Source organism: Brienomyrus brachyistius, chromosome 3, assembly GCF_023856365.1.
Source record: "Brienomyrus brachyistius isolate T26 chromosome 3, BBRACH_0.4, whole genome shotgun sequence".
Lineage (NCBI taxonomy): Eukaryota > Metazoa > Chordata > Actinopteri > Osteoglossiformes > Mormyridae > Brienomyrus > Brienomyrus brachyistius.
In genome coordinates this window covers 7,730,534-7,742,834 of record NC_064535.1, presented here as the reverse complement: position 1 = coordinate 7,742,834, position 12,301 = coordinate 7,730,534, and the positions used below count along the sequence as shown (strand labels likewise).

Sequence of the window (12,301 nt, the reverse complement as noted above, 5' to 3'; positions counted from 1 at the left end):
GATGATGTACTATGAGGGCTGCACGATATTGGATAGATATGTCAAGAATCACAATGTAGTTTTTTTTTTTTTGTGATGCATATTGTGATATTTATAAAGTAAAAAAGGAGTTTCGATATTTACTCAAAGCTATAGCCGAATGGCCCTTATCTGCCAAGAGTGACTGTCAGATAAGTGGGTGGTGCTGCCGCTAGCCAAAAAGGCCGCCTGCTTTTTTCAATGGAATCCATCATATTTCCATACAGTGAAATGCAAATGGCTTTTAGTGACCAGTTTTAGTTAGTGCTTCTGCTACCCACTCATGCTCGTGCAGAAGCAGCGTTATAATGTCCAGACAGCATGAAGGCCGGAAAAAACCTGATCTCAGTCCAGCTGACTATCACGCAGTGTGCCAATTACATGTGCATAACATACGATGATGGTATTAATATCACACGTCGCCCAGCCCTAATACTTTGCTTTCATTACTTGGATGACCCTTGCGTTCGTAATTAATTTCAGACTTTCACCGAGAGCAAGAGCATGTAGCTGTAGCTGTAACCCTTGCTTGTGAATTCCGCACTTAGCCGTCTGTTATGCAGCAAAAAGAAAGGCTGGTGCAAGAGTAGAGGAGATCAGCCTTGTGTGATCGGAGTTAACTGCCGAGCCTCTGGGACAACTGCAGGCCTGCAAGTAAGGAATGTTCATTTATACCTAGATCATTGAATTCCCACCAGCTGTGTTTCTAGGCTTTATAAGAGCATCGGTACAAATCTGCTGCATCGCAATCTGGCCGCTCCATTTTATATAATGTGTACTTCCTACTCTGCAGTGAAGTTCAAGTGCGAACGAAATCGGAGGCAACGACAAACGAAACAAAATGCATTGTGTGTCAGTGAGCTCTTTTGTAGGGTGGGGTGCAGTATCCTAGATGTAGGGCTTGCTGCACAGACCTAGTTTCTGCCAGGATACAGTAGCTGTCCCTCTAGTTTGAGCTGCAGTGCAGTGTCAGTGCCACTAGGAGACAGCCTGGGACCGGCCAGCTAGTGTAAGTGCTGTAAGCCTGGAGCCCAGTGCATTCTTCAAGTGCATTGGGGGGTGGGCGGGGGGTCAACGTGGTATCTGGTTAATGTGAAAACGAAATGAAGGCGGCCCGAGCGGTAAGCCTGCCTGACCCTTCATCAGAGAGCAGATGAAAAAAGGGGAAGAATGAGCCATTGTGTCGCGGGAAGATGATGAAATTCAGGATCCGCGCGCCTAATCTCTGGCTCAACCTCAGAAATGTTAATCCCTCTGTAGAATTATTTGAGCGGCGGATTGTATTTTGTCATTGAAATGGCACAGTGTCAAACTACCTTCCCCTCCACTCTCCCCCTCGCTATTTGTGCTGTTGCCAAAATGTAAGGCGGGAAATTGCATAATCAGAAAGGCGGGTTGACAAAATATGATTTAATAGTATCTCAAAGTTGCATGCGGCTGCCCCGCCCCCCCCCGCCTCATTCAAACATGTTATCTAAAGGTTAGAAATTTTGGGGTCACATGCTTAACGGCTATATTTAGCTGTATTGTGTGCTGCCCCCTTTGTATGAATGAATCACGATCGCAGACTGGGCCTCTCGCCGCTGGGGCTGTTCTGCCCTGACTTTCCTCAGGCTTTACACATTAGCCAAAGCAGGGAGTTGAGCCAATTCTTTCTCCGTCTTCCATTTTACCCCTGCCTCTCTTCCCCCCCCCCCCCCCCCTCGCTCTTTTCCTGACATTTTCAAAAGCATAAGAAGTGGTATTGTCGGGAACAAAAACGCACAGAGAGCTACGGCCGCGTCTGGGGTCTGTCTGTATTGTGCCCGAAAGCCTTGGATATTGCTAACACTCGCCGGGCCCCTCCTACTCGCTCCGCTAATACGGCGCGTCATGGCAGCGGCGGCAGTCCAACGGGAAGGAGTTCAGACATGGAGAAACTAGTTGTGGCCTCTTCTCTGGCTCTCTTTGGTTTCCTTCGGCGTCTGGTGTATAAATACTGGCCACGTAGACGTAGCAGATTATTGTAATACTTGCTAATCTGCTTTAGAGCTCGAAGTCACTCGGTTGTGTTGTGTCCCGTCCCCCCCCCCCCCCCACCTCCCCCCATGCTTTGTCTGAATGCTGTCAATATGAGCTTTGTGTCTGTTGGTGACCTGTAGCCACTCGTGGACATTTTCCAAATCCGTTAAGTCTTTCCTACTCCATGTCTTCTGTATTCCCGCCTTTGCCTGCCTGATCACATGCTGGCCCCTCAGTATGGTGCGGCCTGCAGGGGAACCAGAATCCCCGTTAATGTTATGGGCTCTTTCTGCATGTTTGAGACGATCAAAGCTGCCGATGGGCACCCTATCAAAACGATTGTTCCCCACTAGAAAATCTCAGACTAATTTATTTAGTGTTGTCTGTATAGGGAAACGAATGCTTTTTCATGTGTTTCCCTTTATTTGAGTAGCTTGGTTATTGATGACAAATATTTGCTGTTTTCTTTTAATTTTGTACTACTCTGTGTGCTGTGAAGAAATTTGGATAATTATTGCTGTTCTCTAAATAGAAGATAATTGGAATCTGCAGTGCTGTATGACAGGTGGAATGGGACTTGAATGTGGGTGATTCTAAGCTCTCTGGTTGCCAGTTTGATTACAGTTATCTGTTGGTCAGTGGATTGTTTCCTTTACACTGAAGGCAGTATAGCTTAGTTTTCCTCTGCTCTACCTTGGTTACTTCCTGTTAGAGTTATGTCCCTTATTTCACCTTTTATATGTCTCTCTGTCCTCATCTTTTTGTCTACCGCGGACCTCTGCATGATCACAGAAAAACATAAACCCAAACAGAAATATATTTAGGGTTTTGCAGTGTTTGAGGATTGACGCCAAGCAAACATTCCCAAAGTGTGCTCTCCATATCTAATCCCATTTTGTGAAACATGTTAGGTCAGTTGAAGTACACTACAGACCTGAAGTTTCAGCCCACCCTTTATTTTTTTTTTAGAAATAAATGATACACTGCTTTTTCAAATTTTTATTACAAGAAAATATTAGAAATACTTAAAAGAAATGTTCTTGAAGTGCAGTATAATGATTTACTGTACATTTTAATGCGAGTGCCTTAGTACGACTTTCAATTAAAAAAAATACCTACCCCTTGCCTTTATCACAGCAACACAGATTCACAGCATCCTTTCCAGCAATTTTTGAAAATAACTTGTGTCCAAACCCTCCCAGCACCGTTTCAAGCATGCAAACGGCGCTGTCTCATCTGCTAGACGCTCATTTTAAACTTGTTGGTCCATCTTGTCCAATGTATGGATTTTTTGTCCATCCACAACACCCGCTCCCAGTGCTGAATACGCTGGTGTTTGTGGTGTTTAGCCTATAGTAGACACTTTTTCTTGCTAACACCATGAAGTAAAGGTTTTCTGGCAGCAAGTCAACCATTCAGTGCAGCTGCTCCCAGTCCTTGCTTGACTGTAGTAAGAGATATCGGTTTCCCTCTGTTCACATTAATCACAGCCCTCAGACCATTACTCATCTTCCAGTTTCTTTTGCATGTCACAACTAAATGTTGATCTTCATCCTTTGATGTCATTTTCCTCGCCCCAAACTGTTTTCTGGTCACTGTTGCTTCCTGTCAGTCTTTTTCTCTGTAAACAGTAGGTATTCTGGGTATTTGGTATTGAGAGAACCCTTCTTCCCTCAAAACTTTTGATTTGAACCCCTAAGTTCAACTGTTAGCTGTACCTTTCTAGCCACAAGCATAAAAATAACAAATATTTATCAAAACGTCTGACTTATCTGTTATGATACAGTATAACAGAAGATTGAAATGTGGAGCAGACTGTGCATTAAACCTCTCACAAACTGATCTGCGACAAGGCATGTCTTCTTCAAAACCAATAGTTTCAGCCTTTGTGGCTAAATAATGTGGTACTACAAGCTATAAAATACTGAAAACAGGTCAGTTACATTTATTTTAAGTACAGACGCTCCTCTATTTATGAACTTTCAGACATACGAACGAACAGTCCAAATTGTGTTTGTTGGGCTCCCGTCTCCTGTCCGCAACACAATTTTTTTTTCTTTTTTTCTTCCGCATAGTACGACTTCTGGCCGCTACTCCCTCCGCGCAGCAGCATAGCGTGCGTACTCCCAGGATTCTAGTTCTTTATACTTGCATATACCCTTAAGTTGTTATTCAACATCATGTTATGAACATTTCAAGTTACGAACGGCCGTTCAGAACGTATCTCTTTCGCAAGTAGAGGAGTGTCTGTATTTCTAATACTTTCTGTAATGTTTTTAACAAAGCATTGTGCCGTTTGTTTTTCTAAAAATCCTTGGGTGTGGCCGTAACGTCTCGTCTGTGGTGTATATCTTCACGACACTGGCTCTGAAGAACTTATAGAAGCAGGGATTAGTCGTCATGCAGAAGGAAGCTTGGATTGTTCATTACCAGGCTCTGTTAGCTGACTCTACAATTCTTCCTCCTTGTTCGGTTTCAAGCCATTTTCCTCCTACAAACCATGCCTGTGTTTTCCCCAAGTGTTGTTGGTATTGGATTTTATGCTATAATTGGACACCACAGACTATAAGAGTAATGATACCCGCCTAAAAATGCAGGAATGAGAGTTTGGTCAGGTGAATTCAATCACTCGAGTCTGACCTGCTTTCAAAGAGTGGGCGCTACAAATTTGCCAACACAAACATTGAATAGGCTAAGAATGGGCTATCTTCTTGGAGGAGGATGCACAGGAGGTACTTTGGTCTAGAATGAGGTTAGATGTTCAGCTTTTTAAAAGATCATGACCAGTGCAGGTTTCTAGGACATCAGCGACTTAATGTTTGGAACTCCCACCTGAGTTTTAATCCCCACACCCTCTTATCTGGATCAGTTAGGTATTCATTTTCAGTTGTTCAACCTGGTTTGAGGCGCCTAGAGAAAGGAGACAGACACATTGTCCCTTTTATTACCCATCATTCCCTGTGTTTATCCACAAGCCATACATAAGGGCTGTCTGACTGAAAGAATTGCCCCTTGACCTTCCTTGCATGGCAGGCTACAATGCCATAAAGATTCTAGATGTTTTGTCTGTTGAAGGAATCTCAAGGTCCATAGGACAAGTGTCCAGTTGTCAGACTTTCAGAAAGGTAAGAGTAAATGTTGGGGTTTGGTTTTCGTTTTTCCCTCTTAAAAAGGTGATGTACAATGGCACATTGACAGCTGAAGTGCCTGAAGTTGCTTAAGGTCCACAAGGTGTTGAAGGTAATGTGTTCACATGCATGAAGGGTCTAAGAAGTAGGGAAACGTGTCCAAGAAAAGCCTCACTTTTCACAAGCACTGTTGGCATCTTTCATTTGTGTGTCATTCGGCGTGATGTTTTAAGGATAATCTTTTCCCTCCTAATCCAAATACATTTTAAAGGTATTGCACACAGCTTAATCTGTTATGGTGATCTACGTTTCAGTCATACAGTTATCTTTGCCAGGCATCAGTTTTTTGGTTGTGAAAGCTGACCTTGTGCAGAATTGTAGAGCAATCAGTGTCAGTTTATACAGGCAACTCACAAGAATTATAACCTGTCACCTCCATCTTAAAGCTATGCAACAAAATTTGATGGTGTTAAGATTGTCTGTCTGAAAAGGGATATGAAATATTGGTTGCCAAACAGGTATTGAGTCTGCAGTTTGTCCCCACCTCTCAAAAGTGCAAAGAAGTCTTCAAAAAATACCAAAGGTGGTCTATGTTGTTATGTAGATGTAGACTGCCTAGAATCACTGGGTCTTTGGAGAGCAGAGATATTTAACATGGCCGTCCGATAACTGTGTAGTCTTGGTACAGTGGGGTGCTGTCAGCAGTAGTTTGTTAGGGTGTAGCTCACCGTCTTTCTGCCCTAGTGGCAGACAGGACTGCTCAAGACCGATGGAATAGTCTACCTCTCTCGTCTAGCAGTTAAAGCCATGTATCTGTTTTTCCGAGCAGTTGCACTTTGGACACTGCTGTCTCGTCCCGGAATGCCCTATCCGTATTTCAGGGCTCTGGTTCCAGTTTGGAGTAGCTTCACTATAGGAAGCAGTAGCTTAATTCCATCCATATAGCCCTTCGAGAGAGATCTAAGAATGTCCTTTAGGATTGCCGGCATAAGGATAGCCTAGCTAGGCAAACCAGGGAAGAATCGCGTGCTGCGTCAGTGGAATGAATTTGCCGGTAATCTGGTGGCACTTTAATTCTATGTTTATATAATATTTAAAAATAAATTTCTCCCCAAAACATAACTGCAATGAACACCTTGGCCTTGTGGTCATTTATTAGTGGTCTGTTTACAAGAAGTGGCTGGCATCTAGACACTGCCTTGCCCTCCCCCCTCCAAGAAACCACAGAACTGGTTAATTCAGAATCTCAAGAATCCTTCTCAGATGGTAGGTGTAAAAACCTTAATCTGTATAATGCACATTTCAAAATTGATATGGAGGTTACACAAACAGGATAAGCACAATAAGCCATTCGTTTCTGGGGCTGTTTTTGCTGATACATCTGAGATAGGTCTCCTGTTCAGGATGAATGATCAACCAGTAACATTTTCAGTCTCCATTGGTAGCCCATCTATCCATCACAAATAGCTGTTTGCCCTGCTATGGTGTGCAGTCAAACACTGTCCTCCTCTGATCCTTTTCCCCTGCAAAGGCTTTGCTGTGAATTATTTAAGGTCTCTGTAGTTTAGGTTTGTTAGGAATACTATACTGTATAGTTGCCTGTAGGGGGCAGCATCCCCCTATCCTGCATGTTCTCAAAGTCCCCTTTAGTGCGATTTCATTTCTGCAGATACAGTAGCATGTTATTGAATGTCGTATCCTGTAATAAATCATAAACGTCTCACTCTCCCATACATATTTGCATATTGCCCCAGCCATGGATATTAATCTTGAGCACTGCTGTTTGTGGTAGGCAAACGTGTACAGCTCTGTTCTGGAGGAATTCACATATTTCTCACTATTTCTTCAGAGAGAGCCTAAACCTATTTTATGTATTTGGTGCATTTTAAAATTCATTCATAAACTATCTACACACACTAGGCCGTTAGTTGGGGAGCATACCGTTCTGTAATCTCTCTAAGCGGTTGTCTGAATAGCATAGTCTGTGTGGGTGGTGCACTGCGTTTCCAAATGATTCGACAGCACGCAAATGTCAACAGAAATGTCAAGGGCTCTCCTTTGAATCTCTTATACTTCCTTGTGTTAATCTTTACTTGCAATGGTTGATGGGGCCGGTGAAGGCCTTTCTGAAGAGGAGAGACCCTCCATGCCTGATTTTCTTAGGTACCCCCATGAGGTGGTGGATTGCTCTGCCTTGGCCCCGATGGACCGTCTCTGAGTGCATGTGAAGGGCATCTCTAGCCATGTGGTCCATGTGGGAATCCCAGTGCCTCTTGGTATATGGCTAAGATCTTGTAAGCAGAGGTCATCAGCTACATCCTCTTTGGTTGTTTTGAAATCTGTAACTTGGTCTTATTTTTTTTTTTAAGTGTCTTATTGGGTTATTGGGTTATCCTGGTGACCATTTAGATAGGTAGCTTTCTCTAAGATGTCCTGCTTTCTGCCTCGGTCTTCTGGCTTTCTAAAGGCATTTTTGTTGTGATGTTTGACACCATCTGTCTTGTTTCTGGTCGTCCTTTTTCTGTCTTCAGCTTTCCCAAGCACCGTCCTCTGGGTTTTCGTAAAATGCACCAAACCAGGCTGGTTACTTGTGCTTCTAGTGAAATGAGAAGGTGAATGCAGTGTGACACTCAAACCTGTGCCCTGGGTGACGAGATGCCCTGCCCTGGCTCCTCTGCTCCACCTCCTCCTTTCCCTCTTTCAGGAGTCGCCCTCAGGTCGGCGCAAGGCCCTGGCCACCAGCAGCATCAACATGAAGCAGTATGCCAGTCCCATGCCCACGCAGACAGACGTCAAACTCAAGTTCAAGCCCCTGTCCAAAAAGGTGGTGGCTGCCACCCTGCAGTTCTCGTTGTCCTGCATCTTTCTGCGTGAGGGCAAAGCCACGTAAGTTTGCTAATGGATAGGAGCAGCTTATCGGTTTCATCCAAACACCCCCTACTTCTCCCACATATTGGGTCACCTGGTTTCTCCCACATATTAGGTCACCTAGTTGTCTCTTTTTCCCACCCTCCTAGCTTCTCCCCCTGACATACCTTACATTCCCATCATGCCATATTTATCTCAGCCCCCCCCCCATTCCCTTTAAGTCTCATACTAGTTCTCCCCTATCACTTTTTTTTCCCATGATTTCCTCTTCACCTCTGTTGTTCGGCGCTTGTCTTCTGGGCTCTGATGTTGGTAACTTTGTCTCCCGGAATCCCCGTGGGCCCAGACTACGCGCACAGAAGGCCTCTCGGCGTTCTTACACAGGCACACATGGGTTCCGCACCGGCATTCCAGACGCCTTTCCACCTCACGCTGTACATAAAACTTCCCCCGGATTTGCCCGGCCAAAGCAGCCCTGCCTTCTCTGGCAGCCGGCTGACCTCAGTTAACCTCGGGTGATTCCACCGGTCACAAATAAAAACTCCATTACATAAGGTCAAATAGTCTGTGCGGCTGCAGAACAGAGTGCAAGCCTTCAGGGGGTGGGGGGGGTGCGCGCAAAAGAGATAGATAAAGAGTGCTAATCCGCTAGTGTTATCTCCCTATGGCCTGTGCTGCACCTCTGCAGGAATGCAGGCCGTTACTGCCATCTCATCAACTTGCCCACCACCGGCACCGCTCTCAATTTACAGTCTTTTCTCAAGCTCCCCTTTATGTTGAAGCCGCTATTGTGTAGACCCTCTCATGTCATGATGTGATGGAAAGGGCCATGAAAAGCCTCTTATTCATGCTGCTTTTACTACTAGTTTCAGCAATTTTTTCTTTACTCTAGATCTCAATGGTGGTGATGTACCAGTGATGTATCCGTTTTCTGTAGTGTATGGCGGTGTGTCTCTTCTCAAGCACGTTTGTCATTTTCCTAGTTTGCGTGATTCTGGCGAGTTCTGCTCCAATCCCGCGACTCCGCTAGGTGGTTGTCCTTGTGATCTTTTGAGCTGTACATTGGTGGTAGACCGCCTAGTCATGTGACTGCTTTGTCACAGGGATGAAGACATGCAGAGTCTCGCCAGCCTGATGAGTATGAAGCAGGCAGACATTGGTAATCTGGATGACTTTGAGGAGGAGAACGAAGAGGACGAGGAGAACCGGGTGAATCAGGAAGAGAAAGCTGCCAAGATCACAGGTGAGGAGAGGCCTGGAGAGTGCAGCGCTTCCCTGGTCAAGTTAACTGGTTGCCTGGCTTGTCAGTTTCAGAATATACCGTTCCTCAGCTGCAGAACCAATGCATGCTAAAAGCTGGCAGAAATCCAGAATCCTCATGGATGAGCAGGATAAACAGGATGAAGGACCTCAGTGCTGGTCCTGAGTATGAATATAGTCAGTGTTGGGAATTTCGGGTCCCGAAACTACAATTCCAGACCAAGATTTTGTCTCTACCAACCAGCTGAGCATAAAGAGTCAGTCACAAAGTGCTCAGCTGGTTAGTAGAAACAAAATCTTGGTCTGGATTTGTAGTTCCTGGACTTGAAATACCCAATACTGAATATAGTGTGATTCCATTGCCTTCGTCAACCCACATGTAAGTTGGTTGAAGATGCTTAGATATTTCATGCATTGCTGGGCAGGTAGGCGTGAAACCTGCTGCATTACTGCTCCTGCCCCCACCCCCGGATCTATGCTGCTGTATTAGATGGAACTGAGCTGCTGCTGCCAGCTTTGCTAGCATTCTGCTGACAGGCAGCGGCGCAGACTAACCTCCATGCGACGCTGTGCTGGTGTCTTTGGGGGCTTCCTAGGTGGTAAAGTGTGCGGCTCCCGTTTCCCGATGGCTCATTCTTCTCCCGGCCACCTTTTCGTTTGCAGAAATAGTAAACCAGTTGACTGCGCTCAGCAGCTCGCACGAGGAACCCGACGACTGCCTAAAGTGGCCTAATAAGCCAGCCGCTAAGTCAGCCAGTTCTTCTGAAGGTCTTTGAGGTTTTTTCTACCCCCACCCCCCCTTTCCTTGTCACTCTGGTATCTCGCCCGTGCTTGTAGTGGTGTGGTCGTGCTGCCTGACCCATTCCTTATTGTTCGCGCTCGGATAAGCTGCATTGATTTTTCTTTTCTCCATCTGTGGTCGCTGATGTTGTTGTTCTTATCGTTTTTGTTTGCATTTTTGTTTTTGTTCCCTCCCCACATATATGCTCCTCTGCAGTTTGCAGTGAACCCCTGACCACCGAAAACAAAATTCACACTTCTTTCTCAGAGTACCTGAACATGGATACTTAGTTTCTTGTAGCAAGTATTTTGGAAAGTGCTTTGCAAAAGATACCTGCGTGGATTTGGACTTCTAAAACAAATGTTTCTTAATCCGTTTTCTTAGCTGGCTGCTGTAGTGGAAAAATTTCCAAAGATCTTCACCTAACGGTCGAATAGATGCTTGCATGACTAGTCAACGTGTTGAATTATTAGCATTTCAAGTAAAGACATGCTTTTAAACACTACATTTCCTGCTCTCTGAAGACAATGGCTTAATGGGAGAAAACGGGAGTGGTCGATCACTATAATTTTGTATTGCTGTCATTAGGTATTAATAATAGACCAATTAGTCTCACACAAACACACCTATTGGTGTTTATACTACAATAGATGGTGAATATAAGAAGGTGTACTGTGTCAGCGTCAATGGCCAAACATGGTTCAGAACGCAGTGGCCCGTCTGTGAAGTGGAATGCCACACCTCCTTATCTGGCTCGAGGCACTTGAGGGCCACGTAGAGTGCGACACTGTCCCGTGGCGGCGGCTGGACCTTTTGGGATTCCAGGTGCTAGGCTGTAACTCTGCTTTCCCTCCAGCAGTAGATGAGGGTAGAGTCTCCCATCAGGAACTTGGCGAATAGGGCTTGTTCTGGCTGTACTGCTGCCGAAATGGTTCACTCCAAAGTGTAGATTTTATTATTTGTTTTTTTTATATTTTTGCTGCTCATTATTATTTCTTTTCTTTTTTTTCTTGTTCATTGATGCGTTGTGTAGGAGCCATATGTCTCCTGTTGGGCTGTGTGGATTGACCTCTTTGGCTGGTTGGTTGTTTACTGATTAATTATTGCTGCTATTGTTTGGCAACAATCGCCTGCAGAGCTCATCAGCAAGCTAAACTTCCTGGAGGACGATGACCAGGGTGACAGCAGCATGGCCACCAATCCCTTTGAAGACCACGGGGACTCCGAGCTAAACCCTTTTGGGGACCCAGACGAGGAAGGTATGAGGAGGTGCTTAGTTGGAGGCGGGTGTGTTCTTTCACTAAATGATCGTGGTTCTTTGGTATAAGCCTGCTTAGTGACCCTAGCTTTGTAGTCTCCCCACCCCCCAAATATTAAAATCACTTGCAAAGCACGTGTTTTTCTTTGTTTTGGGAATTTCACAATTAAAAGCAGAAAGTGAACAGGATTTTCCACACCTAGCAGGCTTAGTTCGCTTTCTGGCAGTTTGTTATATTTTTGTAAGTGATTTCATGAGGGTGTCACTGTATGAAAGCCTGGCGCTCATCAAACTCTGTAACGGTCCCCGATCGCTCTGGGTGACATTCCTCGTCACCCGTGATGACCCAGCCATTCATGGACCGGGCTCACGTTAAAGGCGTGATGCTTGCTCACGATGAGAACGTTGGGCTGAGACTTGTTAGCCTTTTCAGGTACTGGCAAGACGTGTAAATTGACATGACATGTCTGTTCGTTTGTTTATTTAGATACGCTCTTTTGAGTTAAAGCTATAGTTTGTTGAGTGCTGCTGCCTTCAGATGACCTTAGAATAATGTCAAATGTCTCTCCCTGCTTCAGAAACAGGCCATTGACTGACTTGGCAGCGCACCACGTCTGCAGACAAACTCTTAAGTGTCTGTGTAATCTCCTTCACAGAGTCCATCTCCAAGCCCGCCTTCGTGGCCAGACAGAAGGATGAGGAAATCGTCTATGACGTGGATCCCACCAACCCATTCAACGAGCCGGATACCGATTCGTCGCAGTACGGAAACCCCTTCGATGAGACAGACCTAGAACTGGACACCTCCAAGGCTGAGCAGTCACCGCCAAAACCCAGCAAGAAGAATGTGCATCCGGTGGACATGAGCAAATACCTCTATGCCCATACTGCTCCGGCGGATGAGGAGGAGCTGGATGAGTATGTACTTGGCTGACTGCCACCATCCTCATCTTACCGTATGAAACTTATCTCATTAATATGGTTTCT

The 12,301-nt window shown here is 45.2% G+C and overlaps 1 protein-coding gene across 1 annotated transcript in view; it reads left to right on the top strand.

Moving 5' to 3' along the window:
- ehbp1 (EH domain binding protein 1) overlaps nt 1–12,301 on the top strand; it is a 73,322-nt gene that overhangs the window by 19,488 nt on the left and 41,533 nt on the right. Inside the window, 5 exon segments of the mRNA XM_049009654.1 lie at nt 7,852–8,033; nt 9,119–9,258; nt 9,939–10,043; nt 11,193–11,315; nt 11,971–12,232. Of these exon segments, the coding sequence (XP_048865611.1) occupies nt 7,852–8,033; nt 9,119–9,258; nt 9,939–10,043; nt 11,193–11,315; nt 11,971–12,232 (812 nt within the window).